A 23,066-nucleotide genomic window follows, 5' to 3' on the forward strand; every position below is an offset into this window, starting at 1 on the left:
GGACAGAGTTATATCGGGGTAGAGGTGTATTTCTTCACACAATGTACTGTCAACCTGTGGAACTCTTTGCCAGAGGATGTTGTGAAGGCCAAGACTATAACAGGGTTAAAAAAAAGAACTAGATAAGTTCATGGAGGATAGGTCCATCAATGGTGATTAGCCAGGATGGGCAGGGATGGTGTCCCTAGCCTCTGTTTGCCGGAGCTGGGATTGGGCGACGGGATGGATCACTCGGTGATTCCCTGTTCTGTTCATTCCTTCTGGGGCGCCTGGCATTGGCCACTGTTGGAAGACGGGAGACTGGGCTAGATGATCCTTTGGTCTGACCCAGTCTCGCCGCTCCCATGTTCTTAAACACAGCTTAGATGATGACTAAAGACTGCTTACAATTAGCTGCAGAGCAAAAACACCAAGATGGAAAAGAATTTTTTGGGAGGTCCATTAGAAATAATGTTGTTAAACTAATAAGTGGAAAGTGCATTCTGAACATCAGAAACCGTTTTCTAAGTGAGATCTTTCAAATTGTGGATTGTCAAGGGATGGAAACCCAATCGCAAGCCAGTGAAAAATGGGCAAAATGCTAGACATACCCTGTAGGAAACAATTCAGTGCTACTTCTAGGGAATGGCCTAATGACCTATTTAGGCCATGACTGCCATGGTTTCCTGACAGGCTTCTCCGTAGCTGGTTAGCAGTGTGAATCAGTTTGCCTCAGCTTGCAGTTGCCTGGGGTGCCATTCGTAAAGGACTTTTTAATTGTAAGCTTCGCTTTTTTTCGTATTATACAGTTCACTTCTTTATCCAGCACAGTGAAAAATCAGAGCTGTCGTTCTAAGTTGCAGAGCTACTGAGGTGATCATTCCCTTTGCCCATGTCGATCCAGGCAGCAAGTGTTTCAAGTCTTTTATCAATATTTAGTGATGGAGAAACGTTTCCCCTCTCTGCCCTCAATCCCTGCATCATGTTCTGTCCTTGGTGCTGTGGACTCCACAGCTCATCTACTTCACTGCCTAGGTCAGCCAAGGATTTCCTTCCATTGGATGCTATGCAGCCAAACCATTACAGTTCTGCCCTGCCTGAATTATTTTTGGTCACAACCCACTATTTGTTTTCCCTTCAGGCCTCTGGAAGAAAGAGTCCAGAATCTTGCAACAAGCCAGAAAAGATCCTGAAGAAGGGAACATATGACAAGGTACTTTTGCTTAGGGTAGGCATAGCATAGTATTGTGGGATACAGGAGGACATTTCTCCATGAAAACGAGCTCAGGAGGAGTACTTGCCCCCCACGTTGAAACAATTTTGGCCCATTAAAGGCTTGCACCCTGAAATACTGATGCTGGAAGTACTGACTCAAAATGAGGTGATAGAAATGTTATAAGTGTTTAAGAAATGAACCCCACGTCCTTTCCATGTGTTACCTCTTACAATAGTTCTCTCTTACTTTGGTCTTTGTCGTTCCCTTTGAGGAACATTGTGGCCATGGTGACAAGGCAGTTTATAGCTGTTTGATCTTTGCCAGAATGTTAGAATGGCAGTTTGATTATTGTTTCACGCTCTGCTTGCTCAGAGCCTTGCACTCCTGAAAACTTTATTTATCTCCGTGGATGCCCCTTCTTTCTCCCCTCTAGGGCAACTTAATCAAGTTTTTTGAACCACACACGCTATTTAGCTTACTGAGATGCTAAACAGTCAACAGTGATTTCCTGATTTCTTCACTGTTCTGAAAGGTCTCAGTGGGAGAACTCTTCCTATGTAGAAATCCTTCAAATGGCCATTTAATACCTTCATTTCTGAGCCACACATCGTATTGCTAAAAATCACAATATGAGGATTCCCTATTGGACTGCAAGCCAGTTTCTTTTCTGCTTTAGTATTATTCAGCTAGAAGAAAGGCAATGTTTAAATATTAAAGACAATGTGTGCTTGTGATCTTGCTAGCAGAAGGGTCAGCATAAACACTTTCAGTGGTCAGCGTAGAGTGTTCTGGGTGAGACGCTTGTCCCCAGGTGAAACTTCAGGGTGCTGTGCTAAGGTGTATCTCATGACTGATTTCTTTGCCTTGGTAGGATTGCTTAAATGAGCTCAGTTTTGCTGGTACATGCATGAATAACTCTGGGACAGCTTTACAGGTAAAAAATCTGTCCTCTGATTGAAAGCACTAGAACAGTGGTTCTCAACCTATTATGGGCCACATATGCAGCTCTCTCTGTTATGTGGGCCACATCCACACAATTATACGTACTACCTGTGCATCTTACCTTCTCTCTCCTCCCCGCCCCTACCCCGGTTGAGTATTTGTCATATGACAGCAATGTGATTCAAATTGATATATACCATTCATTTCAATACTGGCAAATGTCTACCAAGAACATTTTAAATTAGCAAAATAAGACAAAACATTAACTGTTAAAATTAATTAATTTACTGTAAGGGTGGCCTGGCGTGGTATATTGCCACCTCACTTCCACGCTGCTGCTGATAGCGTGACTGCGGAGCCTGCCTGCAAAGATGGGGAGCCCTGGCTGGTGCGGTGTGCCCCCCCGAGCCAGGGACTGTCCCCATGCACCAGCCCCCTCACGCAGGGGCTGCCCCCAACCCCTTCCCAGACTGTCCCCCAGCCAGGGAATGCCCCCAATCATCACCCAACCAGCCTGGGACTGCCCCCTCCCCCCCACTGGGCTGGCATACATGCTTGCCCTAAAGAGACAGTGCCCTGTCCAAGGCAGAATGGCCCCCCCAGGGACTGTCCCCTTCTGCATCCAATCTACCACCCAGGTACTGCCCCCCAGCAATCAATCTCCCCATCCAGGGACTATGCCCCAGTATCTAGCCCCCTGTCCAGGGACTGCCCCCAGCCACCAGTTCCCCAGCCTAGAGTCTGTACCCCATATACTGGCTGTGCCCTAGTCCCCTGTACCCTCGCCCTGCAGCCCCAGCCCCCTCCACGCCCCGCGCCCGCTGGTTTACTGTCTTGGCAGCACATAGCTCAGCCTGCTCCCGCAAGGGTCACGGGGCCACCGAGCACCCTGGCCTCCGCCAATGCTGTTGGGCCTGATCCTGCGCCGCCCCATTGTTTGCACGCACACGCCCCCTGCTGGCTCTGCAGGTGCCCCTCCCCCCCCCATCCTAGTTATGGCCCTAAGGCTATCACATGGGCCGCAGCTGTGCGCTGATTGGGCTGCAGGTTGAGAACCACTGCACTAGCGTGTGCTAACAGAGATTTGCCCTCTTGGCTGGCTTCCCTGAAAGTCTGGTCTGAGTCTTAAAAATGGAAGTGGGTGAGGGTGTAAATGTCGCCGTTTCCCAGATGTGGCATCAGTGAAACTTCCTGGGGAACAATGATTTAAAAAAGTTTCTTCCTCAGTTTTGGTTGGAAGCTTAATATGAACACAAACTAGCGTCAGTGTATTGCTAGAATCCCATCATAGGTGACGCACCTACTTGGTATTGTATTTTGGGGGCACAGGTGAGCATTTAGCACCGACTGCTCATAGGGCACTAACATGGAAATTCACCAAGAGACATTCAGCCTGATGCTGGGGTGCTCTAAGTTCAGAGGTTCAGATCACTTCTCACAAGCCATTTGTTTGGAGGGAGACACTTTGTGGTGCACTGACGGGACCCAACGCAGCTGGATTTCAGTCAGTTTAATTTCCAAGCAGATAATAGTTGATGAATTAGACTACAGAGAAGGGACTGGAAGGTTTTGGGGAGAAATGGGAACAAAAAAGTGACAGCAGGCCCTCAAGCAGCTGCCCGAAATCTTCACTGGGGAAGTAACTGCTTTGCTTCCCCGGCAGTACTGGAAACATGCCAGATGCATTGTTTTATTCCTTTTTACCTGTCTCTTTCACAGGCCTACACGGATGAACTGGTGGAGCTTCACAGACGGCTAATGGCGCTGCGGGAACGCAATGTACTACAGCAGGTAGAGAGTCTGTCGGTTTTGTGTTAAATTACAGCCTAGATCCTTGTAACATAGGTAATCGTCTCACATCACTGGTCTGCCAGACCCTTTGTGTTTTAAGTGGCACCTGTAATTTTCCGTTGCAATGGGTGGTTCACCACAAGTGAGTTGTCCCTCTTTATTAAAGCAAAAAAGTGTAGAAAGAAGCCAGATACACATCGAGTGCTTGTATTAAAAAAGGGTTGAAATATAGGCATAGGAAGGGTCCTGTGTACTATCTTGTTTGAGCCATACCCAACTTGGGCTCCTTGGAGCATCCAGAAAATTAAATTGCCTCCGAGAGATTTAAAAGGAAATGGCCTGTCAGTGCCTTTTTTCAGCTTGAGCCAGCAAGACTGCAGGAGAAATGTTGCCTTTTTTTGTGGCTGGACATCCGTCCCTGCCAGGAGATAAGTTCTCTTGTGAGTGAGAGGGCAAGGGAGGGGGTTTGATTGGGCCAAACCGACCCTTCCTTCCAGTGCACTAGGTCTGACTGAACCTGAGCTCCTTGTTCCTTTCTCTTCAGATTGTCAATCTCATTGAGGAAACTGGGCATTTTAACGTTACCAACACAACCTTTGACTTTGACCTTTTCTCCTTGGATGAAACGACCGTCCGTAAGCTGCAGAGTTATTTGGAAGCCGTGGCAACATGACGCTTAGCCTCGGAAGCGGGCTGCTTTTGAAACCAGAAATCCCATCTCTTGGTACCAGGAAATAAACCCGTGGAACTAGGCCTTTTTACTCTCTCAATTCACCCGAAGCACTGCCTTAGAGAACAGCCATGCTCTGTGAATGCACAGCCTGCCGCACTTTTGTCCAACAAGCACCCATATTGCTGAGTCTGTCCTCCCTCGCTTCGTAACTACACTTGGGCACAGGTACTGAGTAGAGCAAAAGATGTGCTGCTCCCAACTACACAAGAGCGTGACCTTTTTTGGTTTTACTTCAAGAAATTGTGTCTTTAAGAATACATTTTCAGGTGTCTCTGAGAGCTGAAGAAATTTGGACAATGCTTTCTTCGCTAAATCCAGGGACCAACTTGCCCGCAGAGAGACTCAACTGAGTTAGATTTCTCCCAGCTCGGGGAAGAATTGTTCGTGCTGTGTAAGCAAGATTGGCTTTTACAAAGCTAGCCATGTGACTTGCAACAGAGAATGCTTCCCAATGGGTCCTGTTGGTCTGTTGCAGAGGAAGTGAATAGTTGTCGCTTTTGAGCATTTGCAAGTTCTAGAGCGGTTTGGTACAACGTATTGTCTGTAATCTGGTCCCTGATCCCTGGAAGGCATCGTTTCATATGCAGAGTGCAGGGCCTTATTCTGTGTTTCAGCTTCTCAGAGAGACAGAGTTTGTGCTCTTTGAAGAGGCCTCCAGAACCTGCTGTCTCCCACTGGGGTTTTGAGACTTCTTGTTGATCCAAGCCCCTAAACAAAGTCTCACTCCTTTCAGTCTGCTTTAACTGTAATAGGACTACAAAACTGTAAGCTGTATATTTTATATATATATATATATATATATATTATATATATGTATGTACTGTATGTATAAGAAGGGCCTAGTTGGGTCTTAAGATTTTAAAGGTGTGTTTTTTCTGTTATGTTTTTTTTAACGATAATGGCAGGGGAGGGGGGTGGTTAATAAGATTTGACTTGTTTGTTTGTTAAAAATGCCTCTTGTGAACAATTTTTAGTGTATGAAAGCTGAACAGCGATCTTCAAAGCGTTTTGTGCTCTGGAAGGGACTTACCTGTCTCACTTTCATTCTTCAGTGTTTGAATAACTTTGCCAAAATATGTCATTGGTTCTTGTTCTATGTTCTCAAGGATGAATTTTTCCTATAGTGGCCCCTATAGTAGTGGCTATACTCTGGGAAAACCTAAACAAGGGAGTATTTTATCTTGGGACACCTTTAGAAAACTAAAAGATCTTGGACCAAGTGAAGTCAGGTTTTTCTCTCACCTATTCAAAAGATTGCAGGAAATGGCAAACACTAATCCTAGTTAAACTAGCATTGACTTCCAAAGGGAGGTGGGGGAAATACCTGTCATGTCTTCAGAAATCTATTCAACTCTTATTTCCTAAAGTCAGTATTTTTAAAGAAATAATTTTCACTTTTCCAATCAAGTTTTAAGCTTTTGTCAGATGCAAATGGGCTGCTGGCAGAGAGCTTTGGGGAAAGCAACCGTTCAGAATAACTCTACACAAACAAACAGACCTCTTTAAAAGATCCACGTGGGAGCTGGGTGAGGTAGAAAAGATAATTCTAAGGCTTCACCCATGTGCTGTCCCACTTTTCAATATGAAATTGTCGTCCCTTGTTTTGGATGTTCCCTTTCTTTATCATGGAAATGTTGCAACTAACAGATTTAAGTGGCAATATAATGATAAGCTTTTTTGAGTTGGGTCATGTTGACCCGATTCCTGTTAATTTTGTCTATCTGTACCATCTGTCACATGTCTTTATAGAAACGTCAAGCTCGTGCTAGGTCTAGCCCCCGTCACGCTGACGGTGATCTGACCTGTTTGGTTTGTTTTTTCTGATGGACATTGCCAAGCCTGGATAGAAGCCGTGTACAAGAATGTGCTGTGGCAAGGTTAAGAGGATTACCAGGAAAGGCTGAGACTACAGGACTCTCTCAAGCTCGGCAACTGGATATGGCTAAGTGAAGGAAGTCGCACCAGAGACTTAGCTTTTTAACGTTCTGCAGATCCCTTGTGCTGTTCAGGGCTTAGTGAGTACATTTAAACTACAAGAGTAGTCAGTGCTTGTTGAAGCTATTTTTGATGGAGGGAGTGAATTCTGTAATGTTGCATTATGTCCAAGCCCACGCCCAAAACTTTTTGGGTGTATGGAGAATGGCTCCAGGTATTCAAAGTCCCAAAATAACCTCGCTCCAGAGACTCTAACCAAGGGATGTGGGATGAGTGAGGCCTTCCCCTCTAGAAAACAGTAACAGCAACAGTGTTAACTGAGCTGTTTGTGTGGAAAGTCCCTAAGACTTTCACCCTCCTCTCTTCTCCCTAGATCAACTTCCTTCCCTGCTCCCAAATCCCATTTCTAAATCAACTTCACCCCTAGCACCCATACTTAGTGTATTGGTCTTGGGACTAAGTAGCTTCCAGATCTATAGCACAAAGGACTAGAGAGAGGCACGCAAACACTTCCCATCGTATTAAAAACAGAAACTTCATCGTGATGCTCCCCAGCTGGGCCAAGGAGCAAGAGTCTTGAGGCTGTCCTTGAACATAGCTGCGCCATGTGGTAGTGCCTAGGGCTCTACCCATGGCCACTGCGCCGTCTTGTCCCGGATTTTTACTTTACTTGTGAAATTTAACAAGTATTTACTATTTCATGGGAATCTTTTTTTTATAAAAGGTATTTTACATATGAATTTTTTAGACTGTTTATAATAATCTGGGAAACCTGAAATGGAAATGTTCCCCCAACGATAGTCTTCTCCTTTGTGTGCACCTGCTGGTTTGTTACTAACAGTACTTTGTTTCTCACGAGTACTTTGCCGGTATTTTACCAAATCATTAGTTTTTTTGGGGTGGTGGTGGTGGTAGGATTGGGGACCACATGAGGAATGACTCTGCAAACAAGGAAAAATTGTTTAAATCTTGGACCTCCCAACCTTTGTGTCCCCTTTTAGTTACATATAAGAAAAGTTCCACTTGTAGATTCTCTAGTAGGCTGACTGGTATTCTGAACATGCCATGTACAAGTATTTGTGGATAAAGTGTTTGTTCTTGTGTCACTCTTGAGAGCATGGATGGATAATTGTAAAATAGAAAGGAGATTTTGATACTGCTACTGATAGTACCACTACAAATCTGTATGACGATGCATAGTAACTTGCATTGTTTAAAAAAATGCAATTGTCTGACTGTTTTAGCCATAATGATTTTTCCAAGGAAAATGGACAAAACTCTAGTTTACTCTAAATGTCCTTCAGCTTGGTATTAAGGGTGGGTACAAGTAATGATTAACCTGAAGGCTTTCAGAGTAATGTGGATGTGAGATCAGGGCACAGCTTTTCCTTTGCCCTTGGTCTTTGTATAAAAGGGCAAAATAGGGGTCAAGAATACTGTCCAGTTGTCTTGGTCTGATCTGTATTAAGCCTTGAGGCTTTCATTACTGGCATTTACTGTAGAAATGGACAAAAGGTTGTGACCAGATCACAGAATGCCAGTGAGGAAGAACATTGGACACAATAGTCGTGTAAAACGGGCTTTGATGTAGTCAGCCTGAATATATGGAAGTGCAATGATTTAGGCACGAGTTCTTATACTGCTCTCCATGGTGGGAGCATCAGAACTAGTAAGGAGCTATGATGCAACAATCTAGGACCAGTTCTTGTCAGAGATCTTTAACTTATTTTGATGGTAAAACATTTAAACTTCCCCTTAAGGAGCTCGCCCCATCGTAGTCTCTGCCTGCAGAGACCTGTGTCGTCATTGGTTCAGTAAATTTCAAACGTAATGTTGTCCAATGGCCACTAATGGCTTTACATGCACTATAGCACAGTTGATACACTCAAAAGAAGCTTCCTTTATCATTTCAGGTGCCTGGCACTTGCTAGTTGACATTCTGAAGTGTCAAAACTAGACACAACCATTGTGCACCTTGTAATGGTTATTACTTTTAAAGATAAATTGAAATCAGATGGGTATTGCTTTCATGAGGCGTGAAATAGCCATCAAGAACTAAAGAGATGAGTTTGCACTCCTAAAAGTGTGTAAGTACTTCAGCTTCTAGATTTTTAATTGTATTCTCTCTGAAACCCAAGGTATTAAATACCTTGTCATTTGAGGATATGAAAGGTTGTGTTGGGAAATGAGTTCTTCACTCAACTATAAGAAATTCATCTGGCCCCCAAGATTAAAAGAGAGAAGAATAATGTTTGTAATAAGTTACAGGATTGTTTCTGTCCTGAATTTTAAACTTTTTGTTAAATTTGTGGAATTATGGAGGAGTTTTCTAGAAAAACGTGAAATAAAGTAAGATGGAAAAGTAAAAATTAAGGGGTATTTTGTTTCTCTTAATTTCATTCCTCCAACTTGGAAAGGAGATGCTGTGTTAGAGAATGACCTCTACGTTGTAAATCTCTGCTTCGGAAAATATTTCCCCCTGGAGAAATAATATGGAAACAGTGGCCTTAGCATAAACTTGAAATAATCAACTTAATGTGACGCCTACAACTCTGCTCTTACAGCAGTATCAATAATACTTGGAACAAATATTAACTATTCAAGCGCCTTGTCATCTGCTCCATTAAACACAGAACAGTAACTACTTGACAAATGGAAAAGGGCACAAGTGCTAAATGTGATCACACTTCTGAGTTGCACTGTTCACCACTCACGTGAAACTGATCTTCACCAGTGTGGTGTGTGTGTGTGTGTGTGTAGTGCGTTCTGATCTGACCTGTATTGGCCATAAGGAGCAACTTGCTGTCAGTGAGCACTCTACTGTCCAGACAGCTTCTGCTTTTTAAAAATGCTTTCTGCTTATTTTGATGAGAAATGCAGGTCTTATCTGCTCTGGAAGAGGCTATGGGATACAGGAACTTGTGATTATGATACTAGGTATCAAGGAAGGGAAATCTGAATGAGAAGGAAGAGAGTTTAAAAGAATTCAAATTTCAACATTCAAAAATTTCACCCATGTGAAAGAAAAGCTATCTAGGAACCAACAGCTTCCCCCCATCACTGCAATAAGACTACCTCAGACTTAGGAATTTATGCTCACGTGACCCCTAAAGAGGGAAGAATTATCCCCGTTTTACAGTTGGGAAACTGACTTGTCCAAGGTCAGAGTCTGTCAAAGCTTGTAATCAAACCAGGCCTCCAGAGTTCCCAAGTCAGCATCTTAACCTCAGGACTATATTTGTCCCATTTTGTTAGAGGTTCAGGCTTCCCTACCCCTTCTCACACCCCCAGTGTCTTTCAGCAAAACCAGTGAAGTCCAAAGTTGATATTTAAGGTACCAAAACAAGCAGGAAAACTCCCCCAGCCTTTGGCTGCCTTTATACAACACAAAAATGAGATGGAATAAAACCCAATTGTCTTTCCTTTCCAGGTCACCATTTAAAGATCTCACTACACTTTTACCTTGGAAGTTAAAGTATTTGCATGGATTTGAAACTGTATGTTGGCAGGTACGGTAGTAGAATTTTATGGTGAACATTCAGTGTTTATTCTACTGTAAAATCTCTTGTAATCAGTGACACTAGACCATTATTTTCTATGGGGTTTGAATGTTTTTGAATGTGTAAGGATACTGTTTCTGGCTGAAATTAAGAACAGTGTTACTAAAATTCCCCTAACAGGTGTGTTCAATATAGTATTAAGTATTAGAACACACTGCCAGATTAAGCACTGCACACCAGTGTTTATCTCTGCTTCTGCCATATGATACTAACTTTGTCCTCTTTGTTCATGGGCAGTGACCACACCCTCTTAGCAATGCATAATAAATAATTGCAGGAGGCAACCTGCCCTGTGACTTGTCCATCAGATTTAACAGCACTGGTAGCAGGTTGGTTACAGGGTGGCTGGCTCATGATCTCAAACAGAATTCTCCATGATGGCAGGACACTGCCTGTCTCTATTCCAGTGGTTCTCAACTTGCTACCCAATCAGCACACTGATGTGGCCCATGTGACATCCTGAGGGGCCATACAGGTAGTGCATATATATATATTGGGTGGATGCAGCCCACAGTGGTAAATAGGTTGGAACCACTGATCTAATCTAACACACTCACGGTCTCCCTGACTGCAGGTTACAGGCTGCTGGAGACAGTACAATGCATTAAGACCCAATTTCCTACATGGCTTTAAAAAACATTGACTTAAGGTAACACTCAACTATTGTGGCTCTCATTAGGTTGGATAGTACATGTGGAAAAGTTTCCCCCTTTTCTGTAGATTCAAGTCCCCTGGACTTTGAGTGTATGACCAGGAAGCCTGCTCTATGATCTTGAATTTTTCCAAGAGTTGCTTAGTGTGTAGTCACAGAAGAATTACTATGTGTGCTACCTCAACCCCTTTGACACATGTTTAGCTACAAACAGTAGTTCAAGTGTACAGAATTCTCCCTGCTGCCTTATCAGCATTGAGCACCACAGTTTGGGAACATCACTGGGAGCATGGCTGAGTTAAAGTGCATTCTGCACTTGACATTCAAGCAACCCCAGGAGAAGGGTTTTGCAGCAGAGATTTTTGGTGTCCAGGGCTCTATTTCCTCTTCCAGTAAGAGGGGGAGTGGTAGTAGTAGAATTGTCACCAGGAGCGAGGAGGGGCTGAGGGGGAAAGAGTCCCACTCTCTTCCTTGATCCATGTAAAAAGATAAATGAAGTGTGAAAGGTAGATCAAGCACTTCTAGAGTAAGGTGACATTTTGTAAATGTGACAGAACATACCACTCCAGGATAAGGCCATGAGCATATGTTTCAAAGAGGTTTTAGATGGATAAGTATCTATAGAGAGCTAAGGCTTATGGTTTAGAAGAGAAACCCAGCCTCTTTCCTTGGGGGGGAGGTTCTCTTCTACCTTCTGCAAAGAGCTGGTAGTGGCCCCTGTATTGGACTAGATGGACTTATGCAATTAAATTCCACTCAAAGGAATTAATTGCCTTTCAAAAAACAATCCTGTCATTGTTCTGTCCTGGAGTTCATAAGTGACTCTTACATCACTTTCTAAAGCTAGTATTTCAAGGTAGTTGAGTTGCAAGTCTGGAGTAGGTCCAAGATCTCTTGCTGCACTTCAAGGGAGAAAGGACACTTAAAATAAGGCACAAACTCTTTAGGATGGTATTTGAATGGAGTTTGTTTACAATATGAATACATCCTATTCCACCCCAAACTTAGGGCAGTTAGTGTAATGGGCCTAGGTTTCAGAGTGGTAGCTGTGTTAGTCTGTATCTCCAAAAAGAAGGCGTCCTTGCATCTCATGAAGTGGGTTTTAACCCCCAAAAGCTTATGCCAAAATAAATTTTAGTCTAAGGTGCCACATGTACTTTCTGTATTGGTCATATCACCCTTGTCTGTAAGGTAGCAATTTCTTTGCTACTGGAACTAAGCAGATACCTTCTCTCTCCCCCTCCCTGAGAGACTTGAGTCCTGAACTGCCCTCTTAATAGGAAAAGACTCAACTACTGGTTTGTATGAGTTGTTTCTATTATCCTTTTACACAAGGTGGCTATTAAATACCCCCACCACCCCTTCTTTAGGCTGGAACCTGCTTCTATAGACCCTATAACACACATCTCTACTAGGGCTGTCATGCACTTTAAAAAAGTGTGATTAAATGGTATTAGTGCAATTAAATACAATTTTTGGATGTTTTCTACATTTTCAGATATTGTATTCTGTGTTGTAATTGAAATCAAAGTGTCCAGTGCTCACTTTATAATTAACTAAATATTTGCACTCTAAAAAACAAGAAATTTATGAAAGTTGAACTTACAAATGTAGAATTATGTACAAAAAGTAACTGCATTCAAAAAATAAAATGTAAAACTTTAGAACCTTCAGTCCTACTCCTTGGTCAGCCAATCACTCAGACAAACAAGGTTGGTTACAATCTGCAGGAGATGCTGCTGCCCACATCTCGTTTACAATGTCATCTGAAAGTGAGAACAGGTGTTTGCATTGCCCTGTTGTAGCCAGTGTTGCACTGAAGATTCATATCCCTTCATACTTCAACCACCATTCCCGAAGACGTGTCCATGCTGATAGTGATCCAGAGCAGACAGATGCATGTTTGTCATCTCAGTCAGCTGCCACCAGCAGAAGGTTAACTCTTTTTTGGTGGTTTGGGTTCTGTAGTTTCTGCAGTGGAGTGTTCTTTTAAGACATCTGAAAGCATGTTCCACATCTTGTCCCTTGCAGATTTTGGAAGGCACTTCAGATTCCTGAACCTTGGGTCAAGTGCTGTATCTAGCCTTAGAAATCTCACATTGGTACCTCTTACTTTCACAGCAGATTTGATAAAATGTGTTTTAGAACAAACATGGGCTGGATCATTATCCAAGGTATAACATGAAATGTGACAATGTGGGTAAAACAGAACAGGAGACATAAAGTTCTCCCCCCAGGTGTTTAAGCATTAATTAAATTTGACTTTTTTTTTTTTTAAAAAAAGCATATCCTCTGGAATGGTGGCCAAAGCACACAGATGTTTAGCATATCTGGCCTGTAAATACCTTGCAATGCTGGCTACAAAAGTGCCATGCAAACACCTGTTCTCATTTTCAGGTGACAAATGATCAGTCAGCAGTATCTCCTGTAAATGTAAACAAAAAGCTGTTTGTCTTAGCAGTTGGCTGAACAAGGAGGACGACTGGACTTACAGGCTCAAGTTTTACAGTGTTTGCAGTTATGCAACAAAAAAATCTAAATTGCAGTCTTTCATGTGAAAGTCCTACAGTATTTTGTATGAGGTGAATTGAAAAAGTTCATTTACAGTGCAAATATTTGTAATAAATATCACTACATTTTCAAATGTAAAGAATTTGAGTTATCATAATGCAAATTAACTGCAATTAAAAAATTCAAGTGTGAGAGTTAATCCACTCTTAACAGCCCTAGTCTCTACACTGCAATTAAAGACCCACAGCTGACCTTTGCCCAGTGACTGGGACTTTAGTTAAGGGACTGTTGAATTGCACTGTAGCTGTTCAAGCTTAGCTAGAACTGGTGATCTAGGAGCCTGACGTAGGAGGGTCTCAGATCTCAGGCTGCAGCCAGAGCCTGAACATCTACACCACAATTAAACAGCCCCTTAGCCTAAGTCCAAGTCACCTGGCACAGGTGGTCAAATGTGGTATTTTAATTGTAGGGCTGATGGAGCTAGATGAAAATGGGCAAGTTCAATGTATTGTCCATTAAACAATACTCAATTGTCCAGTGCTTTGGGTTTGCTCTGCTTCTACTAGTTCAGAGTCCGCTATAGGGCCCCATGAGTTTGGGCTAGTCATTGTCCACTGCTTGCTTTTAGGCTTCCCCCTCCCTAGAGCAGGAATTAGTTCTGCAGGAGAGGCACTGGTCCTTGCAGTTAAGTTCTAAAACCTGACAGTTTAAGGGACTCAGTTTCTCTACCTGAGCAAATCTTGGCAGAATGCCAGCACTATAGCCAAACAGGATGAATAGTACAGGTGGTGTTCCTATAGGGGTTAAGTCACCTCACTTCAGATTTTATGAGAACTTGCTCTGTACATCTGTTCTACATCATTTACTATCCTATGAACCAAGACAGATACTCAACTTCCCCTTCACCACTAGTGTGCTGGTCCAAGATAGTTGAAACACACAAGCTTCATTTAGTGACATTTACCTAAAATGTAACTTGTGGCAAGTTACTGAAATGCTATTTAAAAGACAAATGAAGTTTTCAGATGTTTATTAAGCATTCATTAACAAAGTTCAGACATTTCACACTTGTCCCATAAAGAACATAGTTACAGAAGACCAGTCAATGGTAATAGTGCATAGCACTTGTATCAGATTACAAACTTATGTACAGATGTGGCATCTTCATTGATAATTCCAATTACTTATACAAAAATTGACAAGTGCTTTAAATTCCTTCCCTAGCCCCCTCTACTAGCCATCTTACAGATAAGAGGTTTAACACAATAACAAACCCTGCTGTAGCTCAAGGGATGGCAAAGTTATGTTTAACATACAAAATCAGAATAGCCATTTAATCCTTGTTTGCTGAAGTATTACTCAGCCTTTTGAGATGCCTTACAGTAATTTATTCATATACACATTCCTCTGCATGACATCCACTCCAGGCACTTGACAAAAAGGTAATGAACTAGAGACATCAGTAAGAGTAAAGTTTGAAAGTAGCTAGAATGATTGCACTTTTGTTCAATCCTTCAGTCTCATACATGGTTCATACAGTGGTGTTCATGATCAGTTAAATACAAGTTTCTCAAAAAAGATAGACCTTTAAAACATTTAAGCTCCCTGAAACTGAGTTGGAGTTCGGCCTTCATACAATGATAAATTTCTGTAGGACTACTGTATCCTAACTGGCTAACAGGAGGGGGTAATCAGTTATCTTCTCTACTCTATGCCTGGAGGAATGAACTGATATGCCTGTTCTGCTCAGGGGCCCCTTGCCAGATGTGAACAGGTTCTGCAGTAGTTTACTATAAACATCCATGAATTCAGTAACATTTGCTTGCTGCTGCAGAGGGGCCTACAGTGCAAGACAGCTTGAAGTTCTGGAAGTACAGCACACCATGTAGATACCTAATTCCCTCCACACACGCACACCCTCCCCCCCCACCAGAAGTGGAACCTCCCCCCTAATAAATTAACCCTTTTGCCAGAAGAGGCAATTCCAGTTGCTGGAGCATTTCCTAGTTTTCTAATACATGCATTAATTTCTCTTTTCAAAAGACAATTAACCTTTAAAACAGTTCAGTCCATTACTGTCCTAAAAGTGTACTTTCAAGAAGTCATTAAGACTTCTTCTCAACCCCCCCCAGTGTGCTATGCCATAAAAACCTAGAAGTTCAAGACACATTCTACGATTGTAGGACAACTGAGGAACAAGTCCGAAGGGACAGGATTTTGAGAGCTCTATCGGACTCCCTTTGCTGGAATGCTTCTTACAACACATGCAGAGTATAGTTTCAACGAGTTTATGGCTTTGTGAGATCCCAACCAAAAAAGTCTAAGAGCCAGTATTACACAAACAATGAACCAAGTAAACCTGTATTTTGTATGCATACTATATAGAAATCCTTTATATGCTCTGTGTATAATTTCCTTACAAATGTCATTGCTATTAAAAAAGTACCCCAGCCCTCAAGTGCAACACTACAAAGAAACCAAGGTTCCTGCTTGTGTTTTACATTCATTTTCAGACAAAACACTTTGGTTGAAAAATAAGTTACAGCATGGTTTTTACAATAAAAAGTGCCATGGTACTATTTAAATAATTTTAACTAACTTTTGCTGAGATTCTATTTGCCCATATACAATGCACAACTGATTTTGAGATGACCATGGACATTAGAAAAAGTCCATCCAAAGAGAAACGAGAATATTAGTGCAGCAGCACCAATAACGAGAGTCAGGAATGTATACAAATATTCAGTGATTGCAGGGCTACAACAACATTAAACCTGGCTTTTCAGAGACCCATTTATTCCTTCATTTGGGAGTTGAAGCAATGAACAGCACGCACACTTACACAGCAGAGGAAGAGTTGGAGAACTGGATGTTGAAACCTGCAGTGTTCCAAGGTTACTTTGAAAGAGGATTTGCTGATGTGGTTTCCCCATCAGTGTAGAAGTGGTCTATTTGGTCTTTATACATTTTTGCTACAACAGGCCTCTTCAGTTTCATCGTTGGACCTGTAAGAAGAGGGTAGTAGTAGTAGTATTTTAACTGTTGTTTATCCTACTAACAAGGCCAATTCCAAAGTTTACTCTCTTGAAGCAAGGCTGTCTGCTGAGTCTAGAGGAAGGCACAAAGGGCAGTTGGGCATCCAACTTGGAAAGTCTCCCTTAGTTACTATGGTTTCTCATCTTGGAAGGAGGCAATCACTTGACATCAACTTCATATGCAGGGTGGAAGGCACAAGAAAACTGCTGCCTGGGGCAGTCTGTACAGGTGGAAGGAAGGAGCAAGGCTGCCAGCCTCAGAGCTAGGGAGAGAAAGTGTCAGCCCTGGCTTCCCACACCATCTATACTGTCCAGGGGCTGAAGTGACCTGAAATGCCTGGTCTTGGGCTCCAGCCTACCAGCCACCACAGTCATTTGGCAGGACAAGAATTGAAGGATTCTTGGTGAGAGGGCACCACAAAAAGGGGGAGGTGCATTGCAACTTACTGCAATCCTCAAGGAAAGAGTTGAGGCTCTGGCCCATTCATTAAGAGAAGAGGGTTCCTGTAGTCCCTCATTATTGAGATTAACCAGGTCCCCCTCACATGGTGCAATTAAGCAGCCATGCAAATGGCCACCTGCTTGTGCCCCTCAGAGTAGTCTACCCTTTTGGACCTAATTATTTCTGGACCTGCTCCTACTTAACTCCAACAAGTGCAAATTATTTCCATGCCTGGGGGGAGGAAGAGATGTTCACTTTGAAGCTTGGACATTAGTATCCAAATCTTTGATTTGTTCAACCACTGCAGATGTAGCAACAGGATGCAGGTGGTTACCAGGAAGGCTTGCTTGAGTTGGAATGAAACATTCAATCCATCCCTCGCTCCAAGACTAAAGTCACATCCCGTTCCACCCACAAGACAGACAGCATCTCCTCCCCTCACTCCTGTCAACCAGAAACCTCTGGTTACCACATCAGACTTGCAGAGTGCCAAAAGTGGCTACTGTCCAACCTACCCAGCTTTTCGGCTCCTGCAGTTCACTTGCTTGAGTATCTAGCACCATGGAGCACACACTGTACACTCTCAGAGCAGTTTAAGACCACCTTTAGTCTAACACATGCAAGGGATCACATCACACAGGACGTTAGGGAAATGAGCAGACATGCCACCACCTAATTTGAAATCAGGAGTCCTGCATTTGTTTCAATATGCAGTAGCCCAGGTCACTTACCTAGCTCTCCACCAGCGACTGAGAAGTCCTTTTCTAGAAGGACCCACTTCTGTACTTTCTGTGCATTTGAGATTGCTTTCTCATTGACTAATGCAATTCCCTTCTGGATAGCAGCATCAACAGCTTTGTCTTTGCCACCTACAATGTCTGAGACTTTTGTAGCTTTGCTGCCTAATCTGAGGCAGTATGCTATGGCTTCTGGAGTAAGGTCATCCTGTGGTTCCCCCGTTTCTTCATTTACATTGCACTGCAAGAGGAAGGACAGAACATTACTTCACTGGTTCAACAGTTAATATATTAACTACACCGTAGAAAAGAGTAAGTTCTTTTCTACAGTATCATTGTTATTTAACCCAGCAAAGTTATTTTCTATTACCTTGGCTGATCCTAAGCAGACAGCCAGAATCACATCACCTTGATGCAATAGTTTACCAATTCACTGAAAGCCTGGTAGTTGAAGGAGATTATGTTCACGTTAAACCCCTCAGATCTCAGCATGCTGAGAAAAGTTTGTTCAGCACTTGGGCTGCTCTAGAAGTTGGTAGAGAATTTCTAGGACTAGTTTGTTATAGCTACAGTTGTGGTTAGTGCTTCCCTCCCTCCCAATTAAATTATTGGGGGCATTTCTAGAGTTAGAAAAAGAAATGCATTGAATCTGGGAGAGGTAAGCAGCACTGAAGTACTGACAGACAATGGAGCACAAGCTTCCTATACTGATTTGTCAAGGTCTCTTAACAGCTCTGCACCCAACAGCTCTTATTATGGAGAGTGGGAACTGGCCTCCAGAAATCTAGAGCTCCATCTTCCTTGGCAAAAAGATCAAAACAGGTATTTTGCAGGATGTTCAGCTTGTCATTACCAACCTGGGAAACTTTTAAAGCAAATCAGATTTAAACAAAGAAGCTACAGCTTGTTACTGGTATGGTGGGAGAGGTTTGGGAGGAAATAGAAGTGAGAACCACATTTTCCCTCTTGCTTCTTACTGCTTCCATGTCCTCAACTTCAACTCCCTTCTATTTTGCTGAATATGTATATTCAGAGGGAGGAATTGCACCGCTTCATAACCAAACTATAGCCATAGAATCTAAACATGAAGTCAAGAGTTGCTCCCATGTACTTCTTATAGTCAGGTCCTTGTAATTTAAGGTTACAGCAGGACATGCTGTTTGGTGTTGCTTAGATTTGGTAGAAGATTAGGTTTGTGAAATGCTTATTTGCAGGTATTGGATACAAATTTCAAATCTTTCATTTGACCATGACAAGCCCTCTTAACTCTTCTACTTCCAGAATACAGCCATTCTGGCTAAGGTGATAGCTCATCTTATTTTCTGGCTACATATCAGGAGATAATGGAAAGAACCATACCTTCAGAGTTAGAAGCATAGCAAGGAATTTTGCTTTGTCTCCAACTAACATAGCATTACTAATTATAGGAACAGCCTCCTTTACAGCATCTTCAATTGGAACGGGAGGGATATTCTCCCCTCCAGCAGTAATGATGAGCTCTAGAAGACAGTTAGGCATAACTATGAAAATGCGATCGTTCACTGCAGTTCCAGTTGTGCTTTTTGTGATGTGTAGGTTTCAGAGAAATTGATGGGCAAAGATTACAGCACTTGCACATGTTAGCCAATTTGTCTTGTAGCCACAAATGATATAAATGTGTCCCTAAAAGTCAATTTAATAAAGACATACATGGTTTACTGTGCAATTAAAATATACACGTGAATAACTGCTGTAGAGCGGAGGTTTTTCACCATGCACTGGAGAACCTAGGACTCTGCAGAATTTAGGTACAGTTTATGACATAGTACATGGGGCCATGAATATCAAGTTATTTCTGTGAACCTTTTAACAGCTTAGTACTGCAAGATTCCCTGGGACAACAGTCATCCTGACTTGGGAAGATTCTCCCCATCCTAGTTGGATCTGCACATTAGGAAAGCCCAGAGAGGAACCAGCACCCACCCCAAGAGCAAACAGACTAGCTGTTCCTTTGCATGCAAAGAACAAAAAGGTCTTCAGCCCCATCCATCATTAATTGTTCTCTTCCCCATCCCCTCCCTTGGCCTTATTTGTGCTCAGGACCTGAGCAGAATCCACCATCTGAGATTATGGAGTTTGGGCTCTTGCTGTAGGGGTCATTGGGAGCCATGAAGCTGTTGGTACCTGACTGTTCACCACCCTTTCCCTTGAAGAAAGGGTCTTGGGCCATACTTCTACACCCCAGGCAGGGAGGGACCCTATTTAACCCAGTCCTTACCAGAATTCTAGTGCTGGTAGCCAGGCATCAGCACTGGAGGGGGACCCAGAGGCAGATTCTTCCCTGTCTATGCCAATGCAGAAGGGTGCCTATTCAGTACCCAAGAGACTCAAGACCATCCATGCACATTTGGATAGGGGTAGATAGCTCCAGGGCACTTCAGACTGATGCTGAGAGACATGAGGGGGACATTTCTACAGTGGCTCAGAACTAGGCAGTTTCAGACCCTTTGGGAAAAGGGCAGAGGGCCTACAGGGGACAAGGCTAGTTCTTCCCTTACAGTAGCATGTAGGGGTACAGCTAGCACATGCCCAGCTAGTATGGGTATAAATAGCTGTATGGAGGAGGCAAAAAGTTTAGATGGGGGAGTACGTACACATCCAAACCCTAGGAGAGGGACCCTATATGGCCAACCAGTGCCTTCCACATCTACACTATTTTTAGCATTATAAATGTTCTGCTGCCAGAGAGTTTCCCTCCCACCCCCATGAGGAAAATGCTAATCCTTTACCCCACTGCCTCCCGACTGACCCAAGTATGCTTGTGCTAGCGAGAGCACAAAGGTGGAAGGATCAACTATGTCTCTGAAGAGGACACACTAAATAGATCGCTGATCTGCTTTTGTATCTGTCCTATAGTAACTTGATTTAAGTAGGTGTCCTTTATAGCAAGGAGTTGTATATACAGGCCACTCCCAAGAACTGCTTCACTGGATATAAAATTTTATATCTGAATAGCTGGCTCATCTGACTGTGAAGACTGATGATGCGGTAAGAGCTAATGCTACCATAGCCTGTTGAAATTAGAAAAGTGACTTTGCCAAGCTAGATTCCCTCAAGTCAGACTATAGCTAGCAAGAGTCAGCTTTCGACAACTATCATGTTGCAGAGCAGGCCACTGGCTCTTTAGCCCCCACTGTTTGAATGCTTGAGTTCTGCAATGTGTTCTCTAGTTTTGCAGCGTTTTTACACCACATTTAGAATACTCTACCACTGTTAGCATATCACCTAGATGCCATGCTAGGTCATAAGTACCTCAGGAGGAGTTATGCCACTTAGTAGATACCAAGCTATGATAGAGGCCTGCTTAGCTTGCAAGATTTAAAAGTTCATAGCACAGGATGGTGCAGCCAGACAGTTCAAACCAAAGGATGAGGTATTACCTTTAATTCTTCCAGTGATGTAAAGGAATCCATTTCTGTCATGCTTGCCAAGATCACCTGAATGTAGCCAGCCTTCTTCATGAATTGCCTCTTTGGTTTTATCTTCCATGTTCAAATAGCCCATAAAGATGTGTCTTCCTGAGAAACAGATCTCTCCACTGCCATCGCTGTCTGGCTTGTAAATCATTGTCCGGCAGCCTGTAATCTCTTTTCCGCAGCTAAAAGAGGGACATTCTCCTTAAGATTCAGTATGCTAAAAAGCTATGAATTGTTAGATTCCTATCAGTACCATTTTTAAATTTAAGCATTTGCACAAAGTCATGAGACATTCTGGTTGTGGTATCACGTCTCTTTCAGCAAGGAATTCATTTGTTTATAAGCTGCCTGTCAGTGTAGTGTAACAAGACCTAAAAACGGATCTGATATTAACCAGAGAGATTAGTACCTACTAGACCATGGGTGGCCAAACTTTTGACGCTACGAGCCGCATACAATAATCTTCAGAAGTTCGAGAGCTGGGTGCATCTGCCAGGGCTTGGGGCTTCACCCCCATGGGAAGTGCCTGCCAGAGTTCAAGGCTTCAGCAAGTTTGGCCACCCTCGTACTAGACATTTAGACCAGGTCTACACTAGGAAATTAAGTCACTATAACTATGTTGCTCAGGAATATGAAAAAAATCCAGATCCCCTGAGCGACTCAGTTAAACAGACCTAGCCCCCAGTGTAGACAGAATTCTCCCATTGACCTAGCTACCGCCTCTCAGGGAGGTGGACTACTACACTGATGGAAGAAGCCCTCCTATTGGCACAGCTAGCCTCTTCACTGAAGTGCCACTACAGCATTTTAAGCATAGATCTGCCTTTGGTGTTTTCGAAATACTGTTCTAGAATCCCTGAGGTTTAGAAAATTTGTAATACAATTAAACTATTTAATTCCAAACACTAAATACCCTGGCTTGTGATTTCAAAGATGGTAATATATTCACCTTGATCTTCCCTAAGTTACTGGATATATTAAACTATCATGAAGAATGATTGTGTGCCAGAGTAGAAGTCATGAGAAACAAATGACAATTCCTCTTATTAGCAGTAAAGGGTCCCGTGGCACCTTATAGACTAACCACCATATAGTAGCATGAGCTTTCGTGGGTGAATACTCACTACTTTGGATGCATGTAGTGGGAATTTCCAGGGGCAATTCCCTGGAAATTCCCACTGCATGCATCCAAAGTAGTGAGTATTCACCCACGAAAGCTCATGCTACTATATGGTTGTTAGTCTATAAGGTGCCACGGGACTCTTTGCTGCTTTTACAGCTCCAGACTAACACAGCTACTCCTTTGATACTTGACACCTTTTATTGGTTTCTCTCGATCCCTCCATTTCTCAGTTGTGCCTCCTAGAGAGCCTGGATGATTTAGGCTTTAAAACAGAGCTCCTGTTCTATAGGCCACTGGCAAGTTCCACCTTTCCTGTACCTCAGCCTCACAGTTGAGAAGAGCTCGCTGCCAAGCCCCTCTTACTGGTGGCTAGCTGATGCTGGTACAGGCTGAAGGAGGGGAGCTGCCTGTCTCAGCGAAGGGCAGCAGTGATCCAAGTTGTATGAGAGTTTCTGGTATGAGAGAAATACTAATTAAGTTGTTCTTTATGCAAGAGTCAGCTATCTAGTTCTTCTCCACAATGAGGAATACATACCTAGTGATTCTGAACGCGTCTGGAAGAGAGATTGTGTGAGGTCCAGAGCTCTCACTCATGCCATACAACTCATACACAGGAATGTCAAGACTCAGGAAAAACTCCAGAGTCTCTCTAGTAATTGGGGCAGCCCCAGTGTAGCATTTTGTGCATCGATCCAGTCCAAGACCCTTCCGAACTTTTTTATACACCAACTGCCTGGCTAGACGGAAGTTCATTGGGAGTTCAGAAGCCCTTTAAGAGAAGAATTGAAAGAGGCTCAGGTTAGTCTATCTTGTCATCCTAGACAGCCAAGCTTTACTTAGTTTCAGAAGAAGATACTCTGAACTTTTTACTACAGACCATACATTAAAGACAATCCTGCATATTACACTTGCTAGCATCCCATCAGATTAGGGCATAATATGCTATTAGGATCTA

The 23,066-nt window shown here is 42.9% G+C and overlaps 2 protein-coding genes across 6 annotated transcripts in view; one reads left to right on the forward strand and one right to left on the reverse strand.

The window, feature by feature from the left end:
- The window catches only part of MLLT1 (MLLT1 super elongation complex subunit), a 63,724-nt gene extending 54,755 nt beyond the window's left edge, over nucleotides 1-8,969 (forward strand). For 2 of the 4 annotated variants that reach the window (XM_054013734.1, XM_054013733.1), the window contains exons 10-13: nucleotides 1,121-1,192; nucleotides 2,067-2,129; nucleotides 3,857-3,928; nucleotides 4,473-8,969. In XM_054013734.1, coding sequence (XP_053869709.1) covers nucleotides 1,121-1,192; nucleotides 2,067-2,129; nucleotides 3,857-3,928; nucleotides 4,473-4,601 — 336 coding nt within the window. In that variant the 3' untranslated portion in view covers nucleotides 4,602-8,969. The remainder of the gene's footprint in view (nucleotides 1-1,120; nucleotides 1,193-2,066; nucleotides 2,130-3,856; nucleotides 3,929-4,472) is intronic. The other 2 variants (XM_054013736.1, XM_054013735.1) reach the window with 1 other exon arrangement.
- Nucleotides 8,970-14,332: 5,363 nt separating this feature from the next.
- ACSBG2 (acyl-CoA synthetase bubblegum family member 2) overlaps nucleotides 14,333-23,066 on the reverse strand; it is a 36,270-nt gene continuing 27,536 nt past the window's right edge. For both annotated transcript variants that reach the window (XM_054013690.1, XM_054013692.1), the window contains exons 11-15: nucleotides 22,647-22,880; nucleotides 20,953-21,170; nucleotides 18,893-19,032; nucleotides 17,528-17,774; nucleotides 14,333-16,324 (exon numbers count right to left, since the gene is read on the reverse strand). In XM_054013690.1, the coding sequence (XP_053869665.1) occupies nucleotides 16,215-16,324; nucleotides 17,528-17,774; nucleotides 18,893-19,032; nucleotides 20,953-21,170; nucleotides 22,647-22,880 (949 nt within the window). In that variant the 3' untranslated portion in view covers nucleotides 14,333-16,214. The remainder of the gene's footprint in view (nucleotides 16,325-17,527; nucleotides 17,775-18,892; nucleotides 19,033-20,952; nucleotides 21,171-22,646; nucleotides 22,881-23,066) is intronic.

The sequence above is a fragment of the Malaclemys terrapin genome, chromosome 24 (assembly GCF_027887155.1).
Source record: "Malaclemys terrapin pileata isolate rMalTer1 chromosome 24, rMalTer1.hap1, whole genome shotgun sequence".
Lineage (NCBI taxonomy): Eukaryota > Metazoa > Chordata > Testudines > Emydidae > Malaclemys > Malaclemys terrapin.